The sequence below is a fragment of the Chlorocebus sabaeus genome, chromosome 22, assembly GCF_047675955.1.
Source record: "Chlorocebus sabaeus isolate Y175 chromosome 22, mChlSab1.0.hap1, whole genome shotgun sequence".
NCBI lineage: Eukaryota > Metazoa > Chordata > Mammalia > Primates > Cercopithecidae > Chlorocebus > Chlorocebus sabaeus.
Window position 1 is genome coordinate 76,317,194 of NC_132925.1, and position 25,769 is coordinate 76,342,962.

General features: G+C 39.5%; 1 protein-coding gene across 2 annotated transcripts in view; it reads right to left on the minus strand.

Annotated features, from left to right (window-relative positions):
* SYNPR (synaptoporin) overlaps window positions 1-25,769 on the minus strand; it is a 332,629-nt gene that overhangs the window by 151,671 nt on the left and 155,189 nt on the right. The window contains exon 1 of one of the 2 annotated variants that reach the window (XM_007984864.3): window positions 19,230-19,636. The exons of the other annotated variant lie outside the window; for it this stretch is intronic. Coding sequence (XP_007983055.1) covers window positions 19,230-19,253 — 24 coding nt within the window. The 5' untranslated portion in view covers window positions 19,254-19,636. Of the gene's footprint in view, window positions 1-19,229; window positions 19,637-25,769 lie in introns of those variants that run through there. 2 annotated transcript variants of the gene reach the window in all.

Below are 25,769 nucleotides of genomic sequence, written 5' to 3' on the forward strand. Positions count from 1 at the left end.
GTGTTTATTCTCAAGGAGGCCAAACTTTGCTGCAGGAGCCAACACCAGTGCCCATAAATTTTGGGATAATTTAAGAAGAAACATAGTCACATGGCAAAATATGTAGTGCTGGTTATATACTTAACAGAATAGGAAGGAGAGAAATCGCTGTGACTATTGCCTTTGGCTCTGTGCAGAAGGAAACTTGGTCTGAGTTATGGAGGTGGTCAGAGTTTAAAAGTCAAAAAGTATGGAGAAAAACATAGTGTGAATAAAGGCTTAGAAGCAATTATAGAGTGTTTGAGGCCAGTGAAATGTCTCATTTCACTGACGTGTGAAAATCCAAATTGGTGAATAGTGGGAGTAAATCTGGACAGGTAACATGGGCCAAATCAGGAAGTGTATCTGGCAGAGAAGGCTGAACTTGTCATAGTGAATCAGTGGAAAGTTTTGGAGCAGGAAAGAGAAGAGACAGGTGAGATTAATTGGGAGGCGGTGTGCTGGAAGTCTTGAATGAAAGAACAATGAGAGACAAAGAGTTCAAGGAGAAACTTAAGTGATGGGAGAGGAGAGATAGATACCTCAGAAGGATTCTCATAGCATTTGGTGGTTTCGGTTATAAAGAAAGTGGGGAGAGGAGAGTGTAACATGAATACAGGGCTTTCAATTAAGAGCCTGGGAAAATGACACTTTTTACTGACAGAAATAGGTTACAAGGAAAGAGAGACAATAGTTAGGCCTGTTTTGAAGAGGTCGAAACTCAGGTAAAATTGAGATAATCAGGTGAGTGTGCTCTGGCAGTAAGGTAAGAAGATTGAACTCTGAGATGATTGAGTGTTAGATAGATTTTAAATATAATTGTAATACTTTGGAGCAACTGCTGCCAAGAAGTGGAATCTATTTCCTCAACTCTTGAATCTGGGATGGGCTTCTGCCTTGCTTTGACCAACAGAATGTGATGAAAGTGGCATTCTCTGAGTTCCAAGCCTAAGCCATAAGAGATCCTGCAGTATGCTTGCTTGCTTAGAACCTGGTGATTGCCATGAGAACACGTCCAGGCTAGTTCACTTAATGACAGGTAAAGGGCCCAATTATCCTCATTTTTCTAATCATCACATAGTTAATCCTTAGAAAGAACAACTACCTTATTAATCAGAGAATGACCATAGATACATGAGTGGGCCCAGTCAAGATCAGCAGGCATGCTACCCAGCTAAACTCAGGCCAAATTGCTGATCCACAGAATCATGAGTTAGATAAATAACGTAGTTTTAAGCCATTAAATTTTGGGTTGTTTTGTTATGCAGCAAAAAATAACTGATATGTAAACTCCAAGAGAGGGTGTCAAGATAGTGAAGCAGAGAATAGTGCCATCAAAGTAAACTACATAAATTCAAGGAGGAATTAATTTTGCTAGCAGATTTCTGAGACTTTATTAAATGCAACAATTTAATTACCTTATCATATATCAAAAGCAAAGTTTAGTGCCCCAGATACCCAGATTTTCATAAGAGGTGAATGAATAGGATTAGGAAGACAAGGTAAGAATAAAATTAATTAAGAATCTGGGAAAGAGATTAATTCAAAAGAAGAGGGTTAGAAAATTCTATTGTTTCAAGTAAACAAAGGCAAAAAGAGTAAATCAATATCAAATTTATCATGTCTGAGTTATCAGTAATATCCAAAGCATCACCCAAGATTAAGGTAATCATGTAGTCTTACACTTTTAAGGCATGAGCTCAGACAAAGCGGTCAGGTCTTCTCCCTTTCTGGACCAAAGTTTGCTAAAGATTCAATGTGTCTATAATATGGTTTGAGCTCTGTGCATCTGTATAATTTTTCAGGTGACCTTCTCCCTCTTTTGTAGGTAATACAAATTAGAATTTTTCTCCACTGAGACTTCTGATCTTTCTCTAAGTACACAAATTTAATTTTCTTTTTTTTTTTTTATTATACTTTAAGTTCTAGGGTACATGTACATAGCGTGCAGGTTTGTTACATATGTATACTTGTGCCATGTTGGTGTGCTGCACCCATCAACTCGTCAGCACCCATCAATTCGTCATTTACATCAGGTATCACTCCCAATGCAATCCCTCTCCCCTCCCCCCTCCCCATGATAGGCCCCTGTGTGTGATGTTCCCCTTCCCGAGTCCAAGTGATCTCATTGTTCAGTTCCCACCTATGAGTGAGAACATGCGGTGCTTGGTTTTCTGTCCTTGTGATAGTTTGCTAAGAATGATGGTTTCCAGCTGCATCCATGTCCCTACAAAGGACACAAACTCATCCTTTTTTATGGCTGCATAGTATTCCATGGTGTATATGTGCCACATTTTCTTAATCCAGTCTGTCACTGATGGACATTTGGGTTGATTCCAAGTCTTTGCTATTGTGAACAGTGCCACAATAAACATACGTGTGCATGTGTCTTTATAGCAGCATGATTTATAATCCTTTGGGTATATACTCAGTAATGGGATGGCTGGGTCATATGGTACATCTAGTTCTAGATCCTTGAGGAATCACCATACTGTTTTCCATAATGGTTGAACTAGTTTACAATCCCACCAACAGTGTAAAAGTGTTCCTATTTCTCCACATCCTCTCCAGCACCTGTTGTTTCCTGACTTTTTAATGATTGCCATTCTAACTGGTATGAGATGGTATCTCATTGTGGTTTTGATTTGCATTTCTCTGATGGCCAGTGATGATGAGCATTTTTTCATGTGTCTGTTGGCTGTATGAATGTCTTCTTATTCAACATAGTGTTGGAAGTTCTGGCTAGGGCAATCAGGCAAGAGAAAGAAATCAAGGGTATTCAGTTAGGAAAAGAAGAAGTCAAATTGTCCCTCTTTGCAGATGACATGATTGTATATTTAGAAAACCCCATTGTCTCAGCCCAAAATCTCCTTAAGCTGATAAGCAACTTCAGCAAAGTCTCAGGATACAAAATTAATGTGCAAAAATCACAAGCATTCTTATACACCAGTAACAGACAAACAGAGAGCCAAATCATGAATGAACTTCCATTCACAATTGCTTCAAAGAGAATAAAATACCTAGGAATCCAACTTACAAGGGATGTAAAGGACCTCTTCAAGGAGAACTACAAACCACTGCTCAGTGAAATAAAAGAGGATACAAACAAATGGAAGAACATACCATGCTCATGGATAGGGAGAATCAATATCGTGAAAATGGCCATATTGCCCAAGGTTATTTATAGATTCAATGCCATCCCCATCAAGCTACCAATGAGTTTCTTCACAGAATTGGAAAAAACTGCTTTAAAGTTCATATGGAACCAAAAAAGAGCCCACATCTCCAAGACAATCCTAAGTCAAAAGAACAAAGCTGGAGGCATCATGCTACCTGACTTCAAACTATACTACAAGGCTACAGTAACCAAAACAGCATGGTACTGGTACCAAAACAGAGATATAGACCAATGGAACAGAATAGAGTCCTCAGAAATAATACCACACATCTACAGCCATCTGATCTTTGACAAACCTGAGAGAAACAAGAAATGGGGAAAAGATTCCCTATTTAATAAATGGTGCTGGGAAAATTGGCTAGCCATAAGTAGAAAGTTGAAACTGGATCCTTTCCTTACTCCTTATACGAAAATTAATTCAAGATGGATTAGAGACTTAAATGTTAGACCTAATACCATAAAAACCCTAGAGGAAAACCTAGGTAGTACCATTCAGGACATAGGCATGGGCAAAGACTTCATGTCTAAAACACCAAAAGCAACGGCAGCAAAAGCCAAAATTGACAAATGGGATCTAATTAATCTAAAGAGCTTCTGCACAGCAAAAGAAACTACCATCAGAGTGAACAGGCAACCTACAGAATGGGAGAAAATTTTTGCAATCTACTCATCTGACAAAGGGCTACTATCCAGAACCTACAAAGAACTCAAACAAATTTACAAGAAAAAAACAAACAATCCCATCAAAAAGTGGGCAAAGGATATGAACAGACATTTCTCAAAATTTAATTTTCTTAAACTGCAGTTCTTTTCACTTTTTCCTGTTCTCTAAATAATAAAATCAGTTTGTTAGGTGTTGCAGCACTTGAAGATCTCTTCAATCTTATTTTGACCTAATTTATTTCAGCAGATGCAAGACAAATCCTGAAGAGCTCATTAAAATGAACCTTCTGTACTTCCAGTGCTAATGCTTATTGGTGAGACATAAATGTCCTAGAAAGTTCTAGGGGAAAAACAGTGACATCTTAAGACAGTAAGGAATAAAAAATAAAAAATAAAAAAGATCATTATAAGTGGAAATCTAAATTCAATAGAATGGCATGACTAGAATAAAAAATATCGGTTGACTGGAATTGAAAACTATCCTTGTGGGAGGGGGAGTCAGAGTTTACTCAAAGAGAAAGCACTGAGGAGTTCATCAGGAAGTTAATTCTTATCTTGGGAGAAGGAAAACAAGAGGGTTTTAAGTATGTATCACAGTGCCAGATAACTTCCCAAGAGGTACTTCAAGGCAAGCTACAAAAGGCATTCTTAGTTTGGAAGATGACAGCCCCATTTGGGGAGAAACAGGCAAAGCTTATGACTATAAACAGCTCCTTCTTACCACTCAGTTAGGCCCCCCACAAGACAGCCCAGTTAAGAGGTCCCTCTGCAAAGAGGAGAGCTTCCCTGGACCCACCAACTCTGACAGAAAATAAAAGGCAGTTTTTGTTGGTGTATTCGTGTTTGGTCCTCATTTGAAGTGGAGCACTTCAGTCATCCCAGGATGGATTTGGGGACGAGGACTTAAAGGCATGGGGATGGGGAGAAAACAAAAGACAACAAGAAACTAGCCAGGATGAAGAGTGGGTTCACCAGGAGGATGGAACAAGCGGCAAGACCTCAGGGAAAGAGGCGTGATCGTGCATCAGATCTGCTCCTTTCCAAACAGTTTGTGCAGTGGTTAAGAGCATGGATGGTGGGTTCAAGCTCACCTAGGAGTAAAGCTTACACCATCGCTTCCTAGTTCCGCATTCTTAAATTTCTAAATCCATCAAGCCGTCTGTTTTCTTCTTTGTAAAATGACGGGGTGATCCCTGTCTCACGGGGCTGTTGTGAGAATTCAATGATTAAATATATTTAAGGTAGTCTACCTTGTGCCTGAGGGGCTCAAAAAAATGGAAACTGTAATTCTTACCCCTCCCATCCCATTCCCATATCCTTCTGATCAATTTCATCAAATTATTTACTCTTCACCCCGCACGTTGGCCTGGAGAGGCTTAACGGTACTGATGCAACAGAATGCTCCTTGCTCGGAGTGTGAATTCTAAATGATTGTCAGTTATTCAACAAATATTTACTTAAGGGCCTACACTATGCCAAATACCTTGTATTAGACACTAGGGAGGAATATGATTTGGCTGTGTCCCCACCCAGATCTCATCCTGAATTCCCACATGTTGTGAGAAGGACCCAGTGGGAGGTAATTGAATCATGGAGACAAGTCTCTCCCCTGCTGTTCTCATGATAGTGAATAAATCTCATGAGATCTGATGGTTTTAAAAAGAGGAATTCCCCTGCACAAGCTCTCTCTCTCTTTGCCTGCCACCATCCCTCTAAGATGTGACTTGCTCCCCCTTGCCTTCTGCCATGATTGTGAGGCCTCCCCAGCCATGAGGAACTGTAAGTCCATTAAACCTCTTTCTTTTGCAAATTGCCTAGTCTCATGGAAGGCCTTTATCAGCAGTGTGAAAATGGACTAATACAGGAAGAAAAGAAGGGCCTTGATACTAGAGGTCTGCTTTGGAATAAACTTAATGGGAACAGGATAAAGCAGTTGACATTTGACTTTGAGAACATTTGAAGATACATGCACACACACGCACACACACACACAAACATGACTGTGTGCAGAAGCAAAATCAGAGAGGAAAATTGGGGACTTTTTTAAGGCTTAATACAATAACCTTACTGTATGAGTAAACATATAACTCAACTAGTGGCTTCAGTGGGACTTGGATGCACCAAGTTTCCATGACTATTCAGCATGTTGCGGACATTAGGAAGTTTTTCTTTTAACAGAGAAACTAAAGAATAGTGGTTAATCCAACAAGTGAATGAGTGGAATTTTTAAAGAGCTTCTATTGTGCTTGCAAATTATAAAATGTTATTATTTTCTAGCTCCAGATCCCTGGAATCTTGATATACTCTTATGTCTAGCTCCAAACCAAGTGCACGTGGCAGACAGTAGGATTACCCATGATAAACTTATATCGGTTTTAGCTTTCAGAACCTGGAAGAATGAGGCTGAAGAAAGATGCTTTCAGCATGTTACCATCTTAAAAGTTATGATTACAGGGAAATCTGTCTTTCAATTATCCTATTATTATTTATGAACTAATTTCTTGTTAACCAATAACCTTCAACTATACTTGTCAACTAAGTTGACACATTTCTGGATGAGCATCTGCCCTGTCAGAACTTTGGGGTCACATACATTAGGAAATGATTTGTACTACCACTTTAGCTATTTGTATCACTATCAAGGATGGCCAAACATCCTAGGATGTTTCTTATTCTTTCCCAAATTTCATACTCCAAACATAGTTGGGGGGAAAATGTAGTAGCATGTGTGTGTGAAAGAAGCCAAAGGCATGACCAATTATGATAGTATAAAATGTCATTATTTCACTATAGAAAAAAATTGCAAGTAGAGTTTGAACAGTGTAATGTGAATTTTAACCTAAATCTAAGAAGACTGGAAAATTAATGAGGCCATTCTAGAGTCCAGGGATGGACAATGCTCTCTTGAAGCCCAGTGGTATTCTGCTTGTCCTATAAGAGTTATGATAATTATAAATGATATTTTTGTCTCCTTTAACATATTGGCTCAAATATTTTACTTACTAGGTCATAGCATTGTTTGTGGACCAGAGAGAATAAGGAGAGAGGTAACATTTTCAAGGTATCTATTGTACATTTAGCTGCTAGAATTCACTAAACTATAATGTCAAATTAGGGCCAGTAAGAAAAAAAATTGTTCCTAAATTAAAATCAGAAAGTATAAAAAAAGATCTTATTTGGAGTGAATGCTTAAACTTTCCATTCTAAAACTTAAGTAGAGTTTGGGAAATTCCATTATATCCTAATAGATTTTGCATATATCAATCTAACATTTTCTTGAAGCTGATGCTCCATGGTTCATAAATTCCATTTGCCTTTGTATCATTTATTTTGTTTTTACCCTCAACACCTTTGTGTTTAGGCAATGGTAATAGTTTAAACCTACAATAACCTCAACCATTCCCCGCCATGCAGAATAATCACATCGTCACATCACATCACATCATCACATCACATCACATCACACAGAGCTCTCTGCCACCCTAGAGGCCTCACCTTTGTTTTACGGGAGGCTTTCAAGGGATTGACAAATAAGTAGAGATCCTGTGGTAGAGTCCAAGTTGAAATAGGAGAACGAGGACCTGTGTCTGTGTCTCCTACATCCCTATTAACTAGTGGTAAAATGCTGATCAATTGGAAATTGCCTTCCTTAGCCATAGTTTCTCTCCCTTAATGGAAAACTCAATATGCAATTCACCTGTTTGTTTCACGGGGCCATTGTCAGTATTACATAAAATAACGAATGATTTTGTTAAGTATTAAGGGTCACAAACCTGCAATGGTTACACATTCTGTGGGAAGCAGAAGTGGTATTGGTTGGTCAACAAGCTTTGAATCAATTTAAAATTTTCAAATACTCAGTTTCATTTAAAAGAAAACCTAGAAAGAAAATTTGAAAACTCACAAAGATAAAAATAGTTATTTCCAAAACTTTTCTGTAAGTTTCTTCTGATAAATTTACTGTTTAATTCAATGTATTAAAATATGTATTTGAAAGAACAGCCCATCCTCTTTACCTGATTTGTATTTTTCCATAGCTCTTATTCTATTTTCTGTCCCTCATTTCACCCCTCCATATAGCATATAACACTACTGCATTCCCAGTGTTTGGGCAAGCTCCTGGCACTTAGTAGACTATTAATGAACATTTATTGAATGAATACATTAATGAATGAAGTAACAAGAACTATATGCTAAGTTAAATTAAACATTACTTCAAAAGTTATTCTAAGTAGGTTTCTATTTACAGCAATAATGATTATATCATAATACAGATAATTTAAAAATAACTTTTTGTGAAATCTCATTATGTTTAATAACCAATAATAATAGTTATGATTTATTTATAGCAGTACTGTGTGCCACATACTTATTTACATTATAAAGAACCTCAAAAGAGCTCCTCTCTTTCCTAAATGGTGAGAATTTGCTCCTCTTTTCACAGACTAGAAAACTGAGGCTCAAAAATGTAAGTCACTCAAAAGTCACACAGGTAGTGGGTAATGGGAGCAAGGATTTGAACTCCAAGTTTGGGTGGATCCAAAGTACCCATTCCACATTGTCAGTTCTTCCCAAAAGGAGATTAATCAAATGTGAAGTTTAAATGTCATTTAACCTTTGTCTGATAATGACTTTATTGCATCCTTATCCCAGATAAACACTTTGGGAGAGATATTCAATTCTCATCTAACAGCCATTTTCTCTTGGTGTTTGAAGACATTATGACACCCTATTTTTGGCATTTATTGCTATTCTGACTAGTCTACTTTTAATCTGAACATCATTTTTAATAAACTCCCCAGGTGATTTTCATGTAGGTGGTCCCTGGACTACATAGTGAGAAACTGATTCCAGAGGTAAAAAAGAGTCTCTGAGTTTCTGTGGAATCTTCCTCCCCAGGCTCTTCTGTTGGGGGGTTCCCGACTCCTCTGTGAAGAGAGCTGAGGTCATTTCCATTGAAAAGGCAAAGAAAATCTGGGCAGGTCAAACAGCTGGTCGGTTAGCATCACAACCAGGGCTGGAAGCCTATTCTTTTAACTTGTGCTAGATCTGAGCTCCTCAAACATAAGTGTGTATGCAAATCATCTGGAGATCATAAAAATGTAGATTCCAATACTCAGTAGGTTGAGGTGGAACCTGAGATTCTGCATTTTTAACAAGCTCCCAGGTGATGCCCACGCTGCTGGTCTTCAGCTCACCCTTTGAACAGGAAGTTGTTACGTGGAAATAAGCTTAAAGGTTAAGGATTCAACACTCCCAGTACAAACAAAGTTCCATTTTATTTCAAGAACAATTATTGTGGCTCTAATTCAGATACACACAAAAATGATCCACTTTTTTCCCTCCATTTTACCAGTATTTACCAGGACAGAAACTGTATGAGGAATATTTAATATCAACTTTTCACAGGTTAACATGGGTAAGAGCCTAGACTTGGGGTCAAACACACCTAGACTATACTCTCACAGTCACCACATACACAATGTGTGGCTTTGGACTAGTGGCTCAGGCTCTCTATATCTCATTTTCCCCATTCTTAAAATAATGATAGTGATCTTTCATGGTACTGTTGTGAAGGTTCAAGTCCTATATATGAGGTATAGAGTACGGTGCCTGGTAAATAAAGTGTTACATAAATGGCAGCTATGCAAACTTTTAGCATCTTGTCCTGGTGTATCATCCTCATTCCAACATTCCTGAATTTGCTAATGGAGTCTATGCCCTTCAGGTTTTATGGGCACTACTCCTCTCCTCTTTTAACTCCCTCAAAGCATCGTTACAAGGCTTAAATGAATTAATATGCATAAAACACTTGGATCCGTGCCTGTCACATAATTAGTACCCAAGATGACTTAGCTTTTATTTTTAGCACTTACTATAATGATAATTAAATCACTTTTGAGGGATTTTAAATTGCCTCTCCCCCCGACTGGATTGCAAATCTTACATGAGACCATGTTTGTTTTAGTTACCTCTGTACCCCAAATCTTAACATAATACCCAGCACCCAGTGGCTGCTCAGTATTCCACAGAATGCACAACTGAATGAACATATGAACAAATGAATGAGTGAGCAAATAAGAAAACATTCTTGCCTTTTTGAAGAGATTCAGAGAAAAAATGTTTGAGAAACACTTTCTTTGAGTGTGAAGGCAGTGGGAGAAAGAAAAAAATTGTATCAGAGAACTGGTCTGGGGGAGGAAGGAAGGAGGGTGTCTTCCAAATGCCTCAGAAGATGAGGAGTTTATAAATACCACTCAGAGTGAAGAGGTGAGCTGAGGGAAGGAGTCTGGGAGAGGAATGCCAGCAGATAATGGTCTTTGAAAAAAATTTGAGCTAACCGAGTTTTCTGATCAAATGCGTTAGGAGATGCTTTGAGGTAAATAAAACATGAGAAATGAGAAACCCTTTAATATCCTATAGTGGGGGGTAATGAGAAACCCAGAGCAGGCAAAGAGAGGCTTTCTCTGAGCATCTGTACTTGGGGAGAAAATTATGATTTGTCAATTCCCCTGATGAGTTTCCAGGATCATGGGGAGAGGGTTAAAGTCACAGTGTTAGAAACTGATGGGCAAGGTCCAGGTCCTGTCAATCCCTGCCCCCTCCGCCCTGACTCTACAACAAATGGGTAATGGTAGGACTGATGGGTGTAAAGGGGTCCTAAGAAAGCGGAAAGGAAAATTCAGGGGCATTACTAAGATGAGCTTATCATAGGGAATGGCTTTACACATATTGCATGTGGTTTTATTATAGTTATTCTTCAGTGATGATTCTCTGTCCCTGCAATTTATAAGATGGCATAAATCTCCCCTTGAGATGGAATGACCCAGCAAAGCATTTCCAGACTACTTTAGACCCATCCCATAACTGCAGTGATTTTCCTGGTAGACTGGGGAAATGGTTCCCCTAACCTCAAGCACTCATCGAGGGCATGAAATGAAAACTGATAGCAAAATGGACTTTGACTTACAGAGGAAGAAAATAACAATGCTATTGTCCAGGCCTGCAGTTTCAACAGTACTTTCCCATTTCATCTATGACAGCAGTCCTCTTCATCACTCTGGGAAGGTACTCATTATTACTCATAATGGTACTCATTATTTCCATTTTACAGATGAAGATACCAAGGCCCCAAGATGGTAGATGAATTGTCGAAGGCCATGCATACCCCTGTGTCACAGAGCCGGGATTTGGACCTATTTCCTCTCTTTGCAAGTTTGAGTGCTCTGAGCCAATGCAAGTAGAAGATAGTTTTCTTTTTGGGAATGCTGCCAGAGCAATATACTTGAAAGGCCTTTTATCTTTGCAAATGTGCTAAGGGTCTTGATAATTACAGATACCTTTTAACAGCTCATCAAAAGATCAAGGATATGGGCCCACATACAGTGTGAGCCCCGTCTCCTGGCAAACTCCTGCATCTATTCAAGCTCAGGAGCATGTGTGACAAACCCACTGCAAACCACCACCTGCCTTTTACGTGTTTTGCATGTCTACCAGTCTTCTAAGAGCCATCTAGGAGGACACGCTCTGTATCCTTTAGTGAGGCTGAAATTTGGCTAAAGTAACCCCCAAAGATGTTTGGGTATGTCCAGTTGAAAAACCAGGAACCTGCCTCAGGTACCTAGACATCTGCTTATAACCCAAAACACATACATTTCTGATTTGAGCCAGATCCATATGCTGGCCTTCCTCTGTTTAAAATGGTTCTTCAGCTCACTGGGCTGGAAGGAGATTGAGCTCTTCTGTTGTCTTCCTTTTGCATCAAATTCACCACAGGGCTTGGGCAATTCAACCCATCTTTTGGGGCTTCAGTATTCTGACTTAAATAAATTAAGTTTTAATGGTGTACAGTCACCAGCAAGAGGTCAGATAGTTTGAAGATGTTATCTGCTTCCTGCTTGGATGCTGACTCACACACCTGATCCATCGGACCTCAAAACCCACACTCTCTCTACCGTGGTAGGCTGATCTCTAGGGCTTCTTGCAGCTTTTGCAATAATCACTCTACATTCCCTAAACTACTGGGGAGACTCTAAGAATGTATGTGGGCAGTCCAAAACCACTCAGCTAATAAACACTGAGTAAGAAAGCCAAGCCTGTAGACCTCAAATTCCCTAACTACTGCTGGGCTGCCCTTATTGAGATGCTTCAAAGAGAAAAAGTGTGCTTTAACCCTACTTACCTTTTTCCCCATTAAATAGTATAATTGTGTAGAAAAACACTGGTTTTGGCTGGGCGCGGTGGCTCATGCCTGTAATCCCAGCACCTTGGGAGGCCAAGGAGGGTGGATCACGAGGTCAGGCGATTCAGACCATCCTGGCTAATAAGGTGAAACCCCGTCTCTACTAAAAATACAAAAAATTAGCTGGGCGTGGTGGCGGGCTCCTGTAGTCCCAGCTACTCGGGAGGTTGAGGCAGGAGAACGGCGTGAACCCGGGAGGTGGAGCTTGCAGCGAGCCGAGATCGCACCACTGCACTCCAGCCTGGGCGACAGAGTGAGACTCCATCTCAAAAAAAAAAAAAAAAAAAAGGTGAAACACTGGTTTTAAGCCAGGACATGTGAGTGCGAATCCAGGTTTTATCCTTTATTAACTGCAAGACTTTGGGTTTGTAACCATCTAAATGTCCATTTACTCACCTGTTGAAGGTGATAATATTTTAATATTGTCTTACTAGTTGGCTGCTAGAATCAAATGAGATAATGTAAGCTACATGAATGTGGTAAAGTGTTATGCAGAGGTAAGGGATAGTAATAGTAAAAGGACTTAGAGATGCCTTACTTATCTTTGTTGGCAAATGTTACATATTCAGGGAAAGCAACTTAAAAACCCTAGGGTAAACCATGCAGCAATATCTGAAAGAAAGAAAAGTAGAAACATGATGGGAGGATTTGGTCAAAGGTGACGGTAAATCCTGCGTTTCCTGTCCTGGTTCTCAGTCAGGGGCAATTTGGCAATGTCTGGTGGTAATTTTGGTTGTCACAACCTGAGGGTTGGGTGGGGGGATTGCTACTGACACGTAGTGGGTAGAAGCCAGGGATGCTGCTTAACATCTTATAATACATAAAACAGCTCCCTAACAACAATGAAGTATCTGCACCAGAATGTTAATAGTACCAAGTTTGAGAAATCCTGGTCTATTAGAAGTTCCATGAATTCAGGAACTAGTATATCTTGTTTATTTCTGTGCCCTAGCATCTAGCAGTGTACTTGGCTTAAAGAGGGTACCCAATATATAAATATATTTATTGAATAGATAGATGAGTGAGTGAATACCCACAGAAAACCAGATAATGCAAGTTAGATCTATTTCAGATTGCCAGGGAAAATTGTAGTTTCTTTAGTCACCTTCTCTGTTTATTCTTTATCTTCTTTACTTTTCTTTCCTGTCAAAGCTTTTTTCCCTTCTTTCTTCTCCCAATACTGTCCAAGAATGAGAATGGCCTATCAAATCTAAGAATGCCTAGAAGCAATAAAGAATGCTTATAAGACACACTGAAAAACTTTTTCTAGCTCCCTGCTTCCTACCACTCCATTTCAGCAGACAGTAATCACATCAGTAAATAAGTGGATTCACTCTTGTTTCTTCACTGAGTATGAACATATAGGACCAAAAGCACATATTTCCTGCAAATGCCTTACTAGAACAGTTCAATTATGCTTTTAAGAAAACACATCCTGGGCCATGAAATAGAAATGAAGTTGAGGTGAGAAAATGGAAAAATGGAGGCATTTAGTTCTGGGAATGCAGAAATTATATCTATTTATTCATCACTGTATCTCCCATGCCCAGCAAGGTGCCTGGCACATGGTAGGCATCCTGAAATATTTATTAAATAAAAAAATAGGCGGGGTACGGTGGTTCACGCCTGTAATCCCAGCACTTTGGGAGGCCGAGGTGCGTGGATCACGAGGTCAGGAGATCAAGATCATCCTGGCTAACATGGTGAAACCCCATCTCTACTAAAAAAAACCGAAAAATTAGCCGAGCGTGGTGGCGGACGCCTGTAGTCCCAGCTACTCGGGAGGCTGAGGCAGGAGAATGGCGTGAACCCGGGACGTGGAGCTTGCAGTGGGCTGAGATCGTGCCACTGCACTCCAGCCTAGGCGACAGAGCAAGACTCCATCTAAAAAATAAAATAAAATAAAATAAAATAAAATAAAATAAAATAAAATAAAATAAATAAAAACAGATGATGTCCACATTCCAGACTTTTTCTAAAATCTTCCCCCAATTAAAAAAAAAATGTTTTTCCTCTGCCATTCAGTTTCTTATGAAGGTAGTTTGAATGTCATAGGTTCTGGAAAATCTTATCCATTTTCCTCCCTCATGGAGATCTAAAGCCAGATAAAGATGTGTGGGTTCAACATTGAGAAGTGAATGTCAATATGGTGACTTAAGAAGTCCTTGAAATAATAATTCGTATTTGACACATACATTCTGAAAGTCATATTTTACCAGAAATAAAATGAGCCCAAAATCTTTGTTGTATCTTTGCCAGTAAGTCTACATTGAGACACTGTGTGGTAATTTGGGAGGATTTAAAGATTCTGTAAGGCCGGGAACGATGGTTCAGGCCTGTAATCCTGGCACTTTGGGAGGCCGAGGTGGGAGGATCACCTGAGGTCATGAGTTCGAGACCAGCCTGGCCAACACAGTGAAATCCCACCTCTACTAATAATACAAAAATTAGCTGAGCATGGTCACACATGCCTGTAGTCCTAGCTACTCAGGAGACTGAGGCAGGACAATCACTTGAACCTGGGAGGCGGAGGTTGCAGTAGGCTGAGATTGCACCACTGTACTCCAGCCTGGGTGACAGAATGAGGTTCCATCTCAAAAATAAATAAATAAATAAATAAATAAATAAATAAATAAATAAATGTTCTGTAAGCAAGGCTAAATAAGTCCCCTGGGGAATACCAGTAGAAAACTTTTATGCCCAACACATCATTTCCCCCAAAAGACAATAATGACATGATCATCCACTTAGATTGGCCAACTCAAAGCTCCACGGTAAACTGATTACCTGTGTTGTGAATAAGCTTTCTAGAAACTATAACGAAACATGTTTGGAGTTGCTCCTGAACAATTTTCCATTAGTACTTTTGGATAGAATTTGTGTTTAAAAAAAAAAAATCACAGAAAATATATTAATTATGCAAATCCATTAGTCTGCAGAGTGGAGAGACTGAGGTGTTTCCATTTTCAAACCCTGAATCTTTAAACATTTAAAGACACACTGATGACCAAGAGCCTCTTCTAGAAGATTTAGTGTTTCATGTGCTGATTTCAGGCTCAAAATATTCACTGACTTATTTTCTTACACAAGAATGTAACAGGACCACAAATTCTATTTGTACACCAGTCTAGAATGTTTAACGAAAAATGCAAGATTAGTCGAAACTAATTATGTGTTAACACCGGATGCTTTCTCCATACTTAACAGATAATTTTTAAGTGCTTAACGATCAACATGTTTAAGTACACACATCTGTAGCCAAAGAAAGGGCAGGATGAAACACAGGCAAGATGGAGTACAATCCTCAGTACTATTGATTTGGAATTTAGTCACCCCTCTGAAGAAAGCAGTATCTTCTATCTAGGGACTGAAATACGATATACTTTATAAACTTGTCTATAAGATTAGCTTTTAGGGATAGCCTATATTTGATGAACTCTGTGGTTGAGCACAACATATTTTTTTAAAGTAAAAGTTTTCATTTGATGGCTGTTAGTATATTTAGAACTCTCATAAATGCTGTTGGAAAAAGCAAATTGATTTGAATTTATTTTTCAGTATTGGCTCTAATACCACACTTCTGACTAAACCACTCAATTATGACTTTTTTTTTAAGAACAAGAAAAAGACATAATCTAGAATTGAGGAGTTACCCAAGCTTGCCTCTGACAAAAATGACTACCATTTTGGAAATGTATTTTATTGTGTACTGCAGTCTGAACTCTTTAACTAACTGGGTGCCTACACCAAGAGTAGCTCAAAAGCTGTTGCTTATTAAGACTCAGCAGATCACACCAACAACTCAATATTGTGTTAACCACTTCAGAAATTGACCCAGTTCTTCCAATTTGTGGTGGGTGGTTTTTGTTTGTTTGTTTGTTTTTAAGATCCCTCTGAGTTTTGGTAAATTTAGCAAAGGTGTTGTGAGCTAGGTTCTATCTTCTAGCAACATTTTCATCACTCATAATCCTTTCTCATAATGCAGCATTTTACAGGCTCACTTTATGACTGGAATGCCCTGCTTCTAGTCCAGTAGCTGCCACTTGAGGAGAAATTTAAACTTATTGATTATATGTCAGTTGCATTTTCCCCCTATAAGATCCATCTGAATTTTATTGGCTCAAGTGGATTTAAAATGGGGAGCTCAGTGCTCAGGTGCAAAGGAATGCATTTGGGGACTCTGAATTTCGACTTTGTCATGCTTCTCAGCATGCTTATTGGCAGCTGTGTTCCTTTTTAAATTACCCAGGTGAGATAGACACTTCACAGTATTCAACCTGAAGTGCTACCTCAGCCCTTCCCAGCTAGCCAAAGAATAGAAATAATAATAATAAAAAAAACATGGTGGGAGTGAGTAAAGGGAAGGTGAGAATTTTATAAAGCTCTCCAAAAATGATTCAGTTGTAACGGCTTTTTATATTTTGCACCAATGACGAACCAGCTGCCTTGAGATATTGATATTTCTAAGCTATCATCACATCTTTATTTTGACTTTATGTCCAAAAACTGAAGGTCAAAGGAATTGATTTACTTTGATCAATTAAAAGATCTACCTTGATTTAACCACTTCTGCATAAATTTTACCCTAGGTGGGCTCATTTAGTCACACTCACATCTTTGAATCTGCTCAAATTGAGTGGAAATAAAACACATATTTTTCAGTTTCAAAGACATGCTTAGCTCGGAGTCATAACGGCATAGACTGAGAAGAAGGAGACTACCTTGTATCAAAACAGGGAAAAATAGGATATTTAACTGTAGGTCCCTGGAAATCATTTCAGTCTAGGCATTTGTTGTAGATTGTACCAATGACAGAGGGGAGGGAGGAAGAGCAGGACTCTGGAATGAGCCTGCCTGGTTCCGAGACTCATCCTCATCACTGTGTTTCCTCAAGTAAGTTACATACTTGTCCTACGTCTCCATTTTCTCATCTGTAAAATGGGGAGGTAATGTTATGGCCCTCATAGAGTGCTTGTCAAGATTAAAGGAGATAAGCCATGTAAAATGCTTAGCACAGTGCCAGGCATATAGGATGTATTTACTAAATGGAAATGACTTTTGCATTCTTCATTATGCTAAAAAGAAGAGAGGAGCTCATTGTGAAATTTTAAAAATCTCTTTATTGTTTCCCCCAAATGACACAACTCTTTAATCCTTGGAAGAGATGATGACAGATTTTCTAGTTATGGTATTACGGACCTTTCAGAAGTGATACTTGTAAAAACTGTGCACATTGGTTCTGACTCAAACTAAGGATCCTGACCTTTTAAAGATACAGATGCCTTGTTGTTCCTCCTGTCTGGGCCTAAGTATGCTTGGAGCCCTACCACTGCTGTAAACCAGGAGACTGGAGGAAAAGGCATAACTTTCACATGCAGAATGCATGCTGCCACCTCAAGTTTCATTAATTTATATTACTGAATAGCTTCAGATGATGATAAGCTCTGTCTATAGCAAATGACTTTATATACAACCTGTTACAGCCATGAAAGGAGAATGATTATATAAAATATATTTATAAAATATTAAAGGACGTTGAGGGATTGGATGTGCTGGGGAGGGGAACAGGTGATGTTCCGTGCTGGTGAGTTTACCTAGCAGTAATTGGCAACAGCCCAGGGATAAAATTCCCCCCCCCCCCCCACAAATTATCTGCTAAGATACACTTGGCTCCAGCTAAGGTTTATGTCATCTAAGGCTGATATTAGGCACATGCTTATTGGGACCTGTAATAAGGCAATATAATAACTTGGGTGGGTTTGGGGGATTAGTCTATTTTTGAGGCTGAGTTAGATTGATCAAAATTCAGTCTATTTGTCAAAATGAGTAGCTTCACTGGAGTGTGCACAGGGTGTGTGAGTCGTGGCACGTCCAAAAGGGAGTAGATATGAAGGTTAGTGCACTCCCAGACAGGCATTCTGAGTTGTCGTAAGACTACTTCACAATCTGAAAAATTGCTATTCTGAAAAACACCTATGCCTACGAGACCTAGGCTTGCATGATATTCCCAACTTTGCTCTCAAAATCTCTGAAAAATGTACAGTCAGACCTCCTCTTGCTTCACATGCCACAGTGCCTTTAACTTTCATCATAAATCTATTCTCCAGCTCATTTCACCCAGAAAAAGACTATGCAGATTTGTTGATTGTGTAACAAAAAGAGAAGATTAAAGCATCAGTTTGTTTCCATTAAAGCAATTATTTAATCATCTTAGCATCCCTGTCAAGAATAATTATATTAAAAGACTTTTCCCCGGACTTCTGAATTAACAACGAAGAACTCAGACCATCTCTGACTCTCTGAACAAAAAGAACGCAGCTAACCAGGTAATGCATTTAAAAATCATTTCTAGCAATGGTGACCGGACAGTCATTTTGCAGTAGTTAAATTTAATAAGAGCAACTTTTCTCCTGATTAGCTTCACATATAGAAACACAGGAGCCCGGACTGGGCATCTGACAGATGGTGGCAGAAATACACAGTGCAAAGAAAGACGAAAGAGAAGGAACAGCCACTTGTGATTACAGCTTTTCATGGCATGCTAGGACTTCATTTAATGATCTGTATACTTTTTCTAAATTCAGTTCTTTTAAAGGTGCGTGCATCCAATCGTAGGGGAAACTCATTCATTCTACATACAGCTATAAGACCTTATGAAGCTAGCACCTTTCAGCACAACATATAATATTTGGTAGCTGTGGATGGAGTTTAAGTAATTCTCACTCTGACACTGACAAAGAAACTTTAATTAAAATGGTAAGCAGGTTGCAGCACAATGAATGTATTTAGGATATTAAACACTCCAAGGAGGAGGGGTAGGGTAGAATGACATTACATTTTTATAAAGCAAATATAAGTTTGCTTAAATAGTTTCCTTACTATGTTCCAAGAAACCCAGCACATACTTAAACAGCTAAAGTAAGCATTTCACTATCAACACAGCCTCTTTGGTTTTAAAACATACAAATCATAAGAAAGCAAAGTCAAGAAAAAGAGATATTACCACTAAAGATTTAAAAACTGATATTTGGAAAGAAAAGTGTACAATCCAAATGTGCCTATGGAGACACACACATGCACACACATATCCCCACAGCCAGCTGTAAATCAAGATAGCTGCAAACTTACCGGAGCAAATATCACCATACACATTTACAAAAGAATTGATAATCCAACTTCCCTCTCCTGAAAGAAAATAGAGGTTGTCTCATACTAAAAATAAAGCTTCTCTGTCCACAGCACCAGCCACTTGTCCCTCTTTTTATGAAGCAAAGGAGGAGAAGAAGAAAATCAATGCAGAGGGAAAGTGAGATGTTATACCAATCAGATAGCAGCTTCAGCCTCATTTGCAGAGAGATGGCAAAACGGTCATATTATTAGATGGTGACAACCCACAGCTGAGTACGGGAACCTGATACTCCCCTCTGGTGAACGCTGCCTGCTTGGTGGGGAGGTGGCTGCCACCATGGTGAGCTCCCACACTTGGCTCTTGGCTCACAACTGGAAGTGCAGGACTGCTTTGCACAAGCAGGCTGCATCACCAACAGAGGCACCATCTCCCCTGTACTCTGCCAGCCCCCTCCTCCTGCAAGCACAGTGCCTAAAAACAAACTAGATTTTTTTTAAAGCCAGAATTTTGTGTTTTAAGGGTATGGGGAAAAATGATGGTTTTATAAAATCTTATGAATAGATTTGCATAGATTAAGTAAACGTTGATATGTTTGTTAAAAAAAATTGCCCTTGTTTTAATGTAAATGCAGAGATGTTATGCATAATCCCCATTTGGGAAATTCATACACTGCCCATAAATAATCATTAAGGTGATGTACTGGAAGACAGGCTTTTAAGACTCTGGCAACTGTAGAAGGGACAGATTACAACTTGGTTGCTCACTCGTCACAGGAGTGTTACTTAAAGACGTCTCCTGCAAAATCTCAAAATTAAAAAGGTTTCAGATGTTTAAGTGCAATCTGGATCTGCTTTTTTCTTCAAATAAACCTTTGTAGGAAGGAGTTGAGCTCGACTACTTCGAAGGGCCCAAATCATAGCACCTTGAGGCAATGTATGTTGGGGGTGTTTGTACCAAATTCTTGGAGAGGCTGCCACAGGTGACATGTTCTTACACTGGCATCCTGAGGACAATTTTTCCCCGAGGCGGATACCACAGCACAGGGAAAAGACGTCTGTCTTTGGGTCCCCACTCAGTGCAGGAATGTTGTCAGGTTGGCTGAGATGTCTCTGCTTTATCTTTTGTACAACTGGTGATGACTCAACTGAAATGCACATAGGCTGGCCACATTTTTTATAGGTATTAATTTGTTGTTAATTTGGGGTCATTTGAAGTCTTTTATTGAGGTCCCTCTCTCTGTGTCTCGCTTTCCTTCCTATCTCTATCTCTTTGTATCACTCTCTCTCCTTCTCTCTCACGCATGCGTGCGCGTGCGCGCACAAACACACACACACACACACTATCACTACCATATCGCACCCACCACCATCATCTCTCTCTTACTCCCTTTCTTCCTTTTCTTATACACATAGTAACAACTTGGTGGATAGGGGGAGGTTGGGGGACCAAACAAAATAACCAAAAAACCATAATGAGGAGTCAGGCAACTTGGGTTCTAGTCTTGGTCTCCCACTTACTAGTCATGTGACCTGCGCCTGAGCCTTAGTTTCCCCTCTGTAAAGTGCAGATAGTTTCCCCTCTGCATAAGTGTAGCCTCATAGAGCTACATTCATAGAGCTATGAGTGGGAAGGTGTGGGGAAGAAATGAGCAATGGGCAAGGCAGTGCTTTCACCTACACTACACACCTGCAAACTGGGCTCAGGGAGTCCAGATCCCTTTCTCCTCCGTCTCCTTTGATCGGCTTGTTCCCTACGCCTGAGCTTTTGGGGTGCTTACCAACTCTTCAAACTGTATATGCCCCGTGGCCCCTTTGAAATTCTGATAGGAACCTTTTCCTCCCCAATTCCCTATGGCCACCACTTACCTGCTTATTGACAAATCTCTGCACGTCAGTGAGAGAAGTTACTCAGGGGAGTAAATTAAGCAAGTGAACATATCTGAAGCAGGGAAAAAGGCTTACGATCAGCAGGCATTTAAGTGAGCATTCAGTAGGCATTTACAGAATAAATAAATGAAGGATTGACTGAAAGAATAGTGTCCCTGTGCTGAAGGCCACAGTTCCTCCAGGTGGCTGATAAGGGGCAGAGTTAGAGTAGGGTCGAAGAGGTGGCAGTTTCCAGCAATGCACCTGTAGGGTAGAACCATACTTAATTGTTTCTTCAGGGAGGCCAGTGAGTAATTCTCATTGGCTTTGAATATTATGAGCCCTGTTGCAAGTAAAAGGAAAAAAGTTCTGTCTTCTACGTAATAATAGCGAACATTTCTTGAATATTTACTCTGTGCCAGGTACTATTCTAAGTGGGTGTTTTTGGTATATCATCTTATTTAAGCCTTACAAAACTTCAAGTTACCATTTTTATTCCAGGGTATAGCTGGAAAAAACAAGACCCAAAGAGTTAAGTAACTTATCTGAAGGCACACAGTAAATACCTGGTAAAGCTAAAATTCGAGCCTAATTGTATGCCATTGTCTAAGCTATTAACCACTCTGCTTTGGACACATGATGGCACTTATACTTTTATTTATTCAGTGTACAGGGTATGACAAATCCAATTTGGATGCATGGACCCCACAGTAACTTCTCAGTTGTCCCCATTATGCAGATTTGCACCAGAGATTAGAACTTGCTGATGTAGAAAGAGCCCATCAGATCCACGCTTAGGCCCTGCTGGGTTCTGTATGGACTTGGGCACTTTATCTAACACTTGGGAAGATAGGAGGTGTGAGGCTCAGTCTTGGGTTTGCTAGCGATTTGCTCTGTGACCCTGGGTGTGTCCCGGAATTTGTCCACGTCTCTATTTTTCTCATGTTTAAATTGAAGGATTTCCACTGAATTATCTCTGAAGGGCTTTCTGGGTCAACTTTCACTAGATAAGGTTCTAAGGCTAATAGGCAGATTCTAATCTGCTGCTGGGGTTAGCTCTTCCTGCCTCATATTTTTTTTCCAGATAGAGCATTAACATTCTCTAAGTCTGCCCTGCTACCACCCTTTGGTCACCTCTCTGTGGACCACTGCAACAGGCTCCCTTTAGGTCTCACTGCTTTCACTCTTACCCCTAGAAATCTCTATTACCCATGTTGAGCCATTTAAAGCATAAATTAGATCATATCACTCATCTGAGAAAAGTTCTTCAATAGCTGTCCAGTAGGTTTACAGTAAGTAAAACCCAAACCCTTTCTCATGCCTTTAAAGTGTTATGCAATCTACCTTTCATCTATTTTTTTGTTTTATTTAATTCCAACCCTCTCCTTTCCTACTCTTCAGCCACACCCACCTTCTATGCCTTTGTACTAGCTATTCTGTCTGCTTGGAACATTCTTTCCTCAGATCTTTTCCTGCCCTCTCTTCCTTTGCCATTCAATTGTTAGTTCTACTTTCTGTTTCGTAGAGGGTCTTTATTCCCCAACCACCTAACTTAAAAACATCTTTCACTTTCTCCAGTAACTCCTTTTTTTACTTTTGCACTTTTATTGCCTGACACCTTCTTGCTTATTTATTCATTCATTTATTATTGACTATCTCCATTTACTAAGACGTCCACAAAAGCAGGAAACTTGTTTGTTTTGCTTAATAGCATATCCTTGGGGTTTCAGAGAGTACCTGCCACATAGCAGGTGTTCAATAAATGTTTGGTGGAAAAATGAATGAATGATGAAATCAGTGAATCAACATGAGAACAATTTAGGTTTGAGATGGTGGTAAAGAAACCTAATTTTTTCAAAGGAGTTTAGCCTTGAAATGCAGAACAGATGAATAAGGGCAATTGATTCATTCATACTAGCAGATACAGATTGTTTTTACCTCTTCATTCAAAGAACATTCTGGAAGGATTGCAAATTTCGGTGTCATATTGATTTAATGGGAAACCATGTCAAAGATGGTGGAAAGCTCCTTTTGTAAACTATACTGATCAGTTGTTTTTTTAGAAGCTTGGGTTCCCAGGGTTTTGTTCACTTAGGCCCACATAGAGCAGCTGATTTTTGGATACTTGCCCATATATTTGTCATTAGAGAAATAATCTTGTCAGCTAGCCACTTAGACTGTCCTAACCTTCCAATTTATCAGACAGCTCAGACAGTCGGCTACCACTCTCTATCATAGAATTGGAACTGACAAAAATAAAGCAATATGCCAATATTTGATAGTTCTTGTTTGAAAAATGATATTCACATTGTTGCTACTGCCTTTAAAATAACATTTATCCATTATTAGATTATTAAAAATAGAAGTACAATGTTTTCTAAGTCAAGTATTTACAGAGAAGGTTAAGTAGATTAAAATAATCTGTGATTCTCTGAAAACCTCATTAGCAATGCTAATTTCTAATATTGTCAGAGCTTCAACTGTGATCTTTCAGTTGAGCAATGGCCTTCAGACAACTTCAAAAGAATTTTTTTTTCCTCTGAATGGAAAAGCTTCTCTCCCCTTTTGTGGACACACCTTCTGGTAAATGCAACAGTTCCTTTCCCTTATAGCCTCTATTTCTAAACATCTGGCCTTTCAAAAGGGGTCCTTTCAGGCCTGTCTGCTGGCCAGTGGGAGGCCTAGCTTGCTAAGCATTTAGCAAACACTGAGAGGAAAATTCCAGAGCCAGAGGATTTCTTCACTGCAGTGGGAGAAAGGAGGTAATCAAGGATAAGGCTACTTTGACCATACTAATAAATGACCAAGAGAGTTAGCCAAGCCTCTTCCATTTTGCTTCAGGAACAATTTCAGCTCTTTCAAGCTATAGCAGTGAGGGCACTTACATCCAATTCACTTATGGAACAACCTTGAAATCTTTAATGGTGCCTTCCTTTCTCTGACTGAGCACAGCTCCTAGCATGGGTAAAATGCAATTTATTGTGATGTGAGCAGGTATATAGAATCAGGGCAGAACTTTCTGGGCCTCTTATCTTTTATTTTCCTTGTAAGAGAAAGTTGTTTTCTCCAACACTGTCTCTTTTCTTTCTCAAATACTAATGAGATAAAATAATATTAATATCACTTGAACATTTATTAGATCATTAGCTTTCCTCAGTAGGGTTCAGGTCTGTCTGAAAGAATTCTACAGTGAAGCTGGGAGGCACGATAGCTCAGGCCTGTGGTCCTGGAGCATAAGGTAGCAGAGGCCAAGAGTTCGAGACCAGCCTGGGCAACATAGCAAGCACTCATCTATATGACAGTAAAACATAATTTTATTAAAAAATTTCTACACTGAAGCTGAAAGTAGAAGGAAAAATTTGTGGATGCAAGAAAAGCTAAGGAATATAGTGGAACAAGATTGAGAAAATTAGGATATTTGGGTGGAAATGTAGTCACGCTTGGGAGATAAAAGGAGAGAAAATGGTAGTTAAAATAGCAGGTAAAAAGTGTTCAAGACATATTTTCTGAAGACCATGAGTCTAAGCTCTTCAAGGACACAATATCTCACTTATCCCTGTATCCTCAGCCCAAAGCAAAGTGCCCAGCACAGAGCAGCCAAGCAATGACTATTTGCTGAATGAAGGATAAATAGAATTATTTGGAGATAAAATATATACGGTTAAGCATGCTCCCCTTTAGGCAGACATTGTGCTGGAGAGCTTTTGTTTGTCCCTCTAGAGTCACTCTCCTGTCTACTCTGTGTCCCAGCAGGCTGAACTAATGGACTCCATCAATGAGCTCCCTTTCTCTGAGGCATCCTAATGGGAGGTGCTAATAATAAGAAGTACTGCCAGGAAATTAGAGGGTGAGAGGAGACTGAGGTCAGGGTATTTATTCCCTTAGCACCCCCGATGGGTCCTTAAGTTGGCTATGTTCCTCTAGCGAAGGCCACAGGTGCTGTGAAGTGGCCCTTTCCATCCATACAGCTTCTTTCTCTTTCTTTCCTTCTTTTTCTTTCTTTCTCTCCATTCTTCCTCTCCCCTCCCCTCCCTCCCTCCCTCCTTTCCTTCTTTTTCCTTCCCTTCCTTCCTTCCTTTCTTGCTTTTCCCTTTCTTCTTTCTCTTTCTCTCACTTTTCTTTGTCTCTCCTTCCTTCCCTTTTCTTTTTTACTTAAACTTTGTTTACCTCTTTTCAATTTGCCCCTTCAAAAAACTCCCCTCAATCACTCTGTTTGAGTGTGCCAGCTATTTCCTGTCTGAAACCTGACTAACACAAACAGGCGGATTCTAGTTCCAGCTCTGTATATTACTACCCACGTGGTCTTGTCACTTGCCCTAACCGATCAAATTGGGTGCTTGTAAACTAATGCATACAAAGTATTAAGTGCATACCAAGCATTTAACATCTAACAATAATAAGAATGACAGTGATACCCTTTTCCAGCATGTTTGTTTGATAGAGATAATGCACATGCTCTTTTATTTTGTCTCTAAAGGAAAGAGCTGTTCATGTTTTAGAAAGAAAAGGGGCCAGGCACAGTGGCTCATGCCTGTAATCCCAGCACTCTGGGAGGCCGAGGTGGGCAGATCACTTGAGGTCAGGAGTTTGAGACCAGCCTGGCTAACATGGTGAAATCCCATCTCTACTAAAAATATAAAAATTAGCTGGGTGTGGTGGCGGTTGCCTATAATC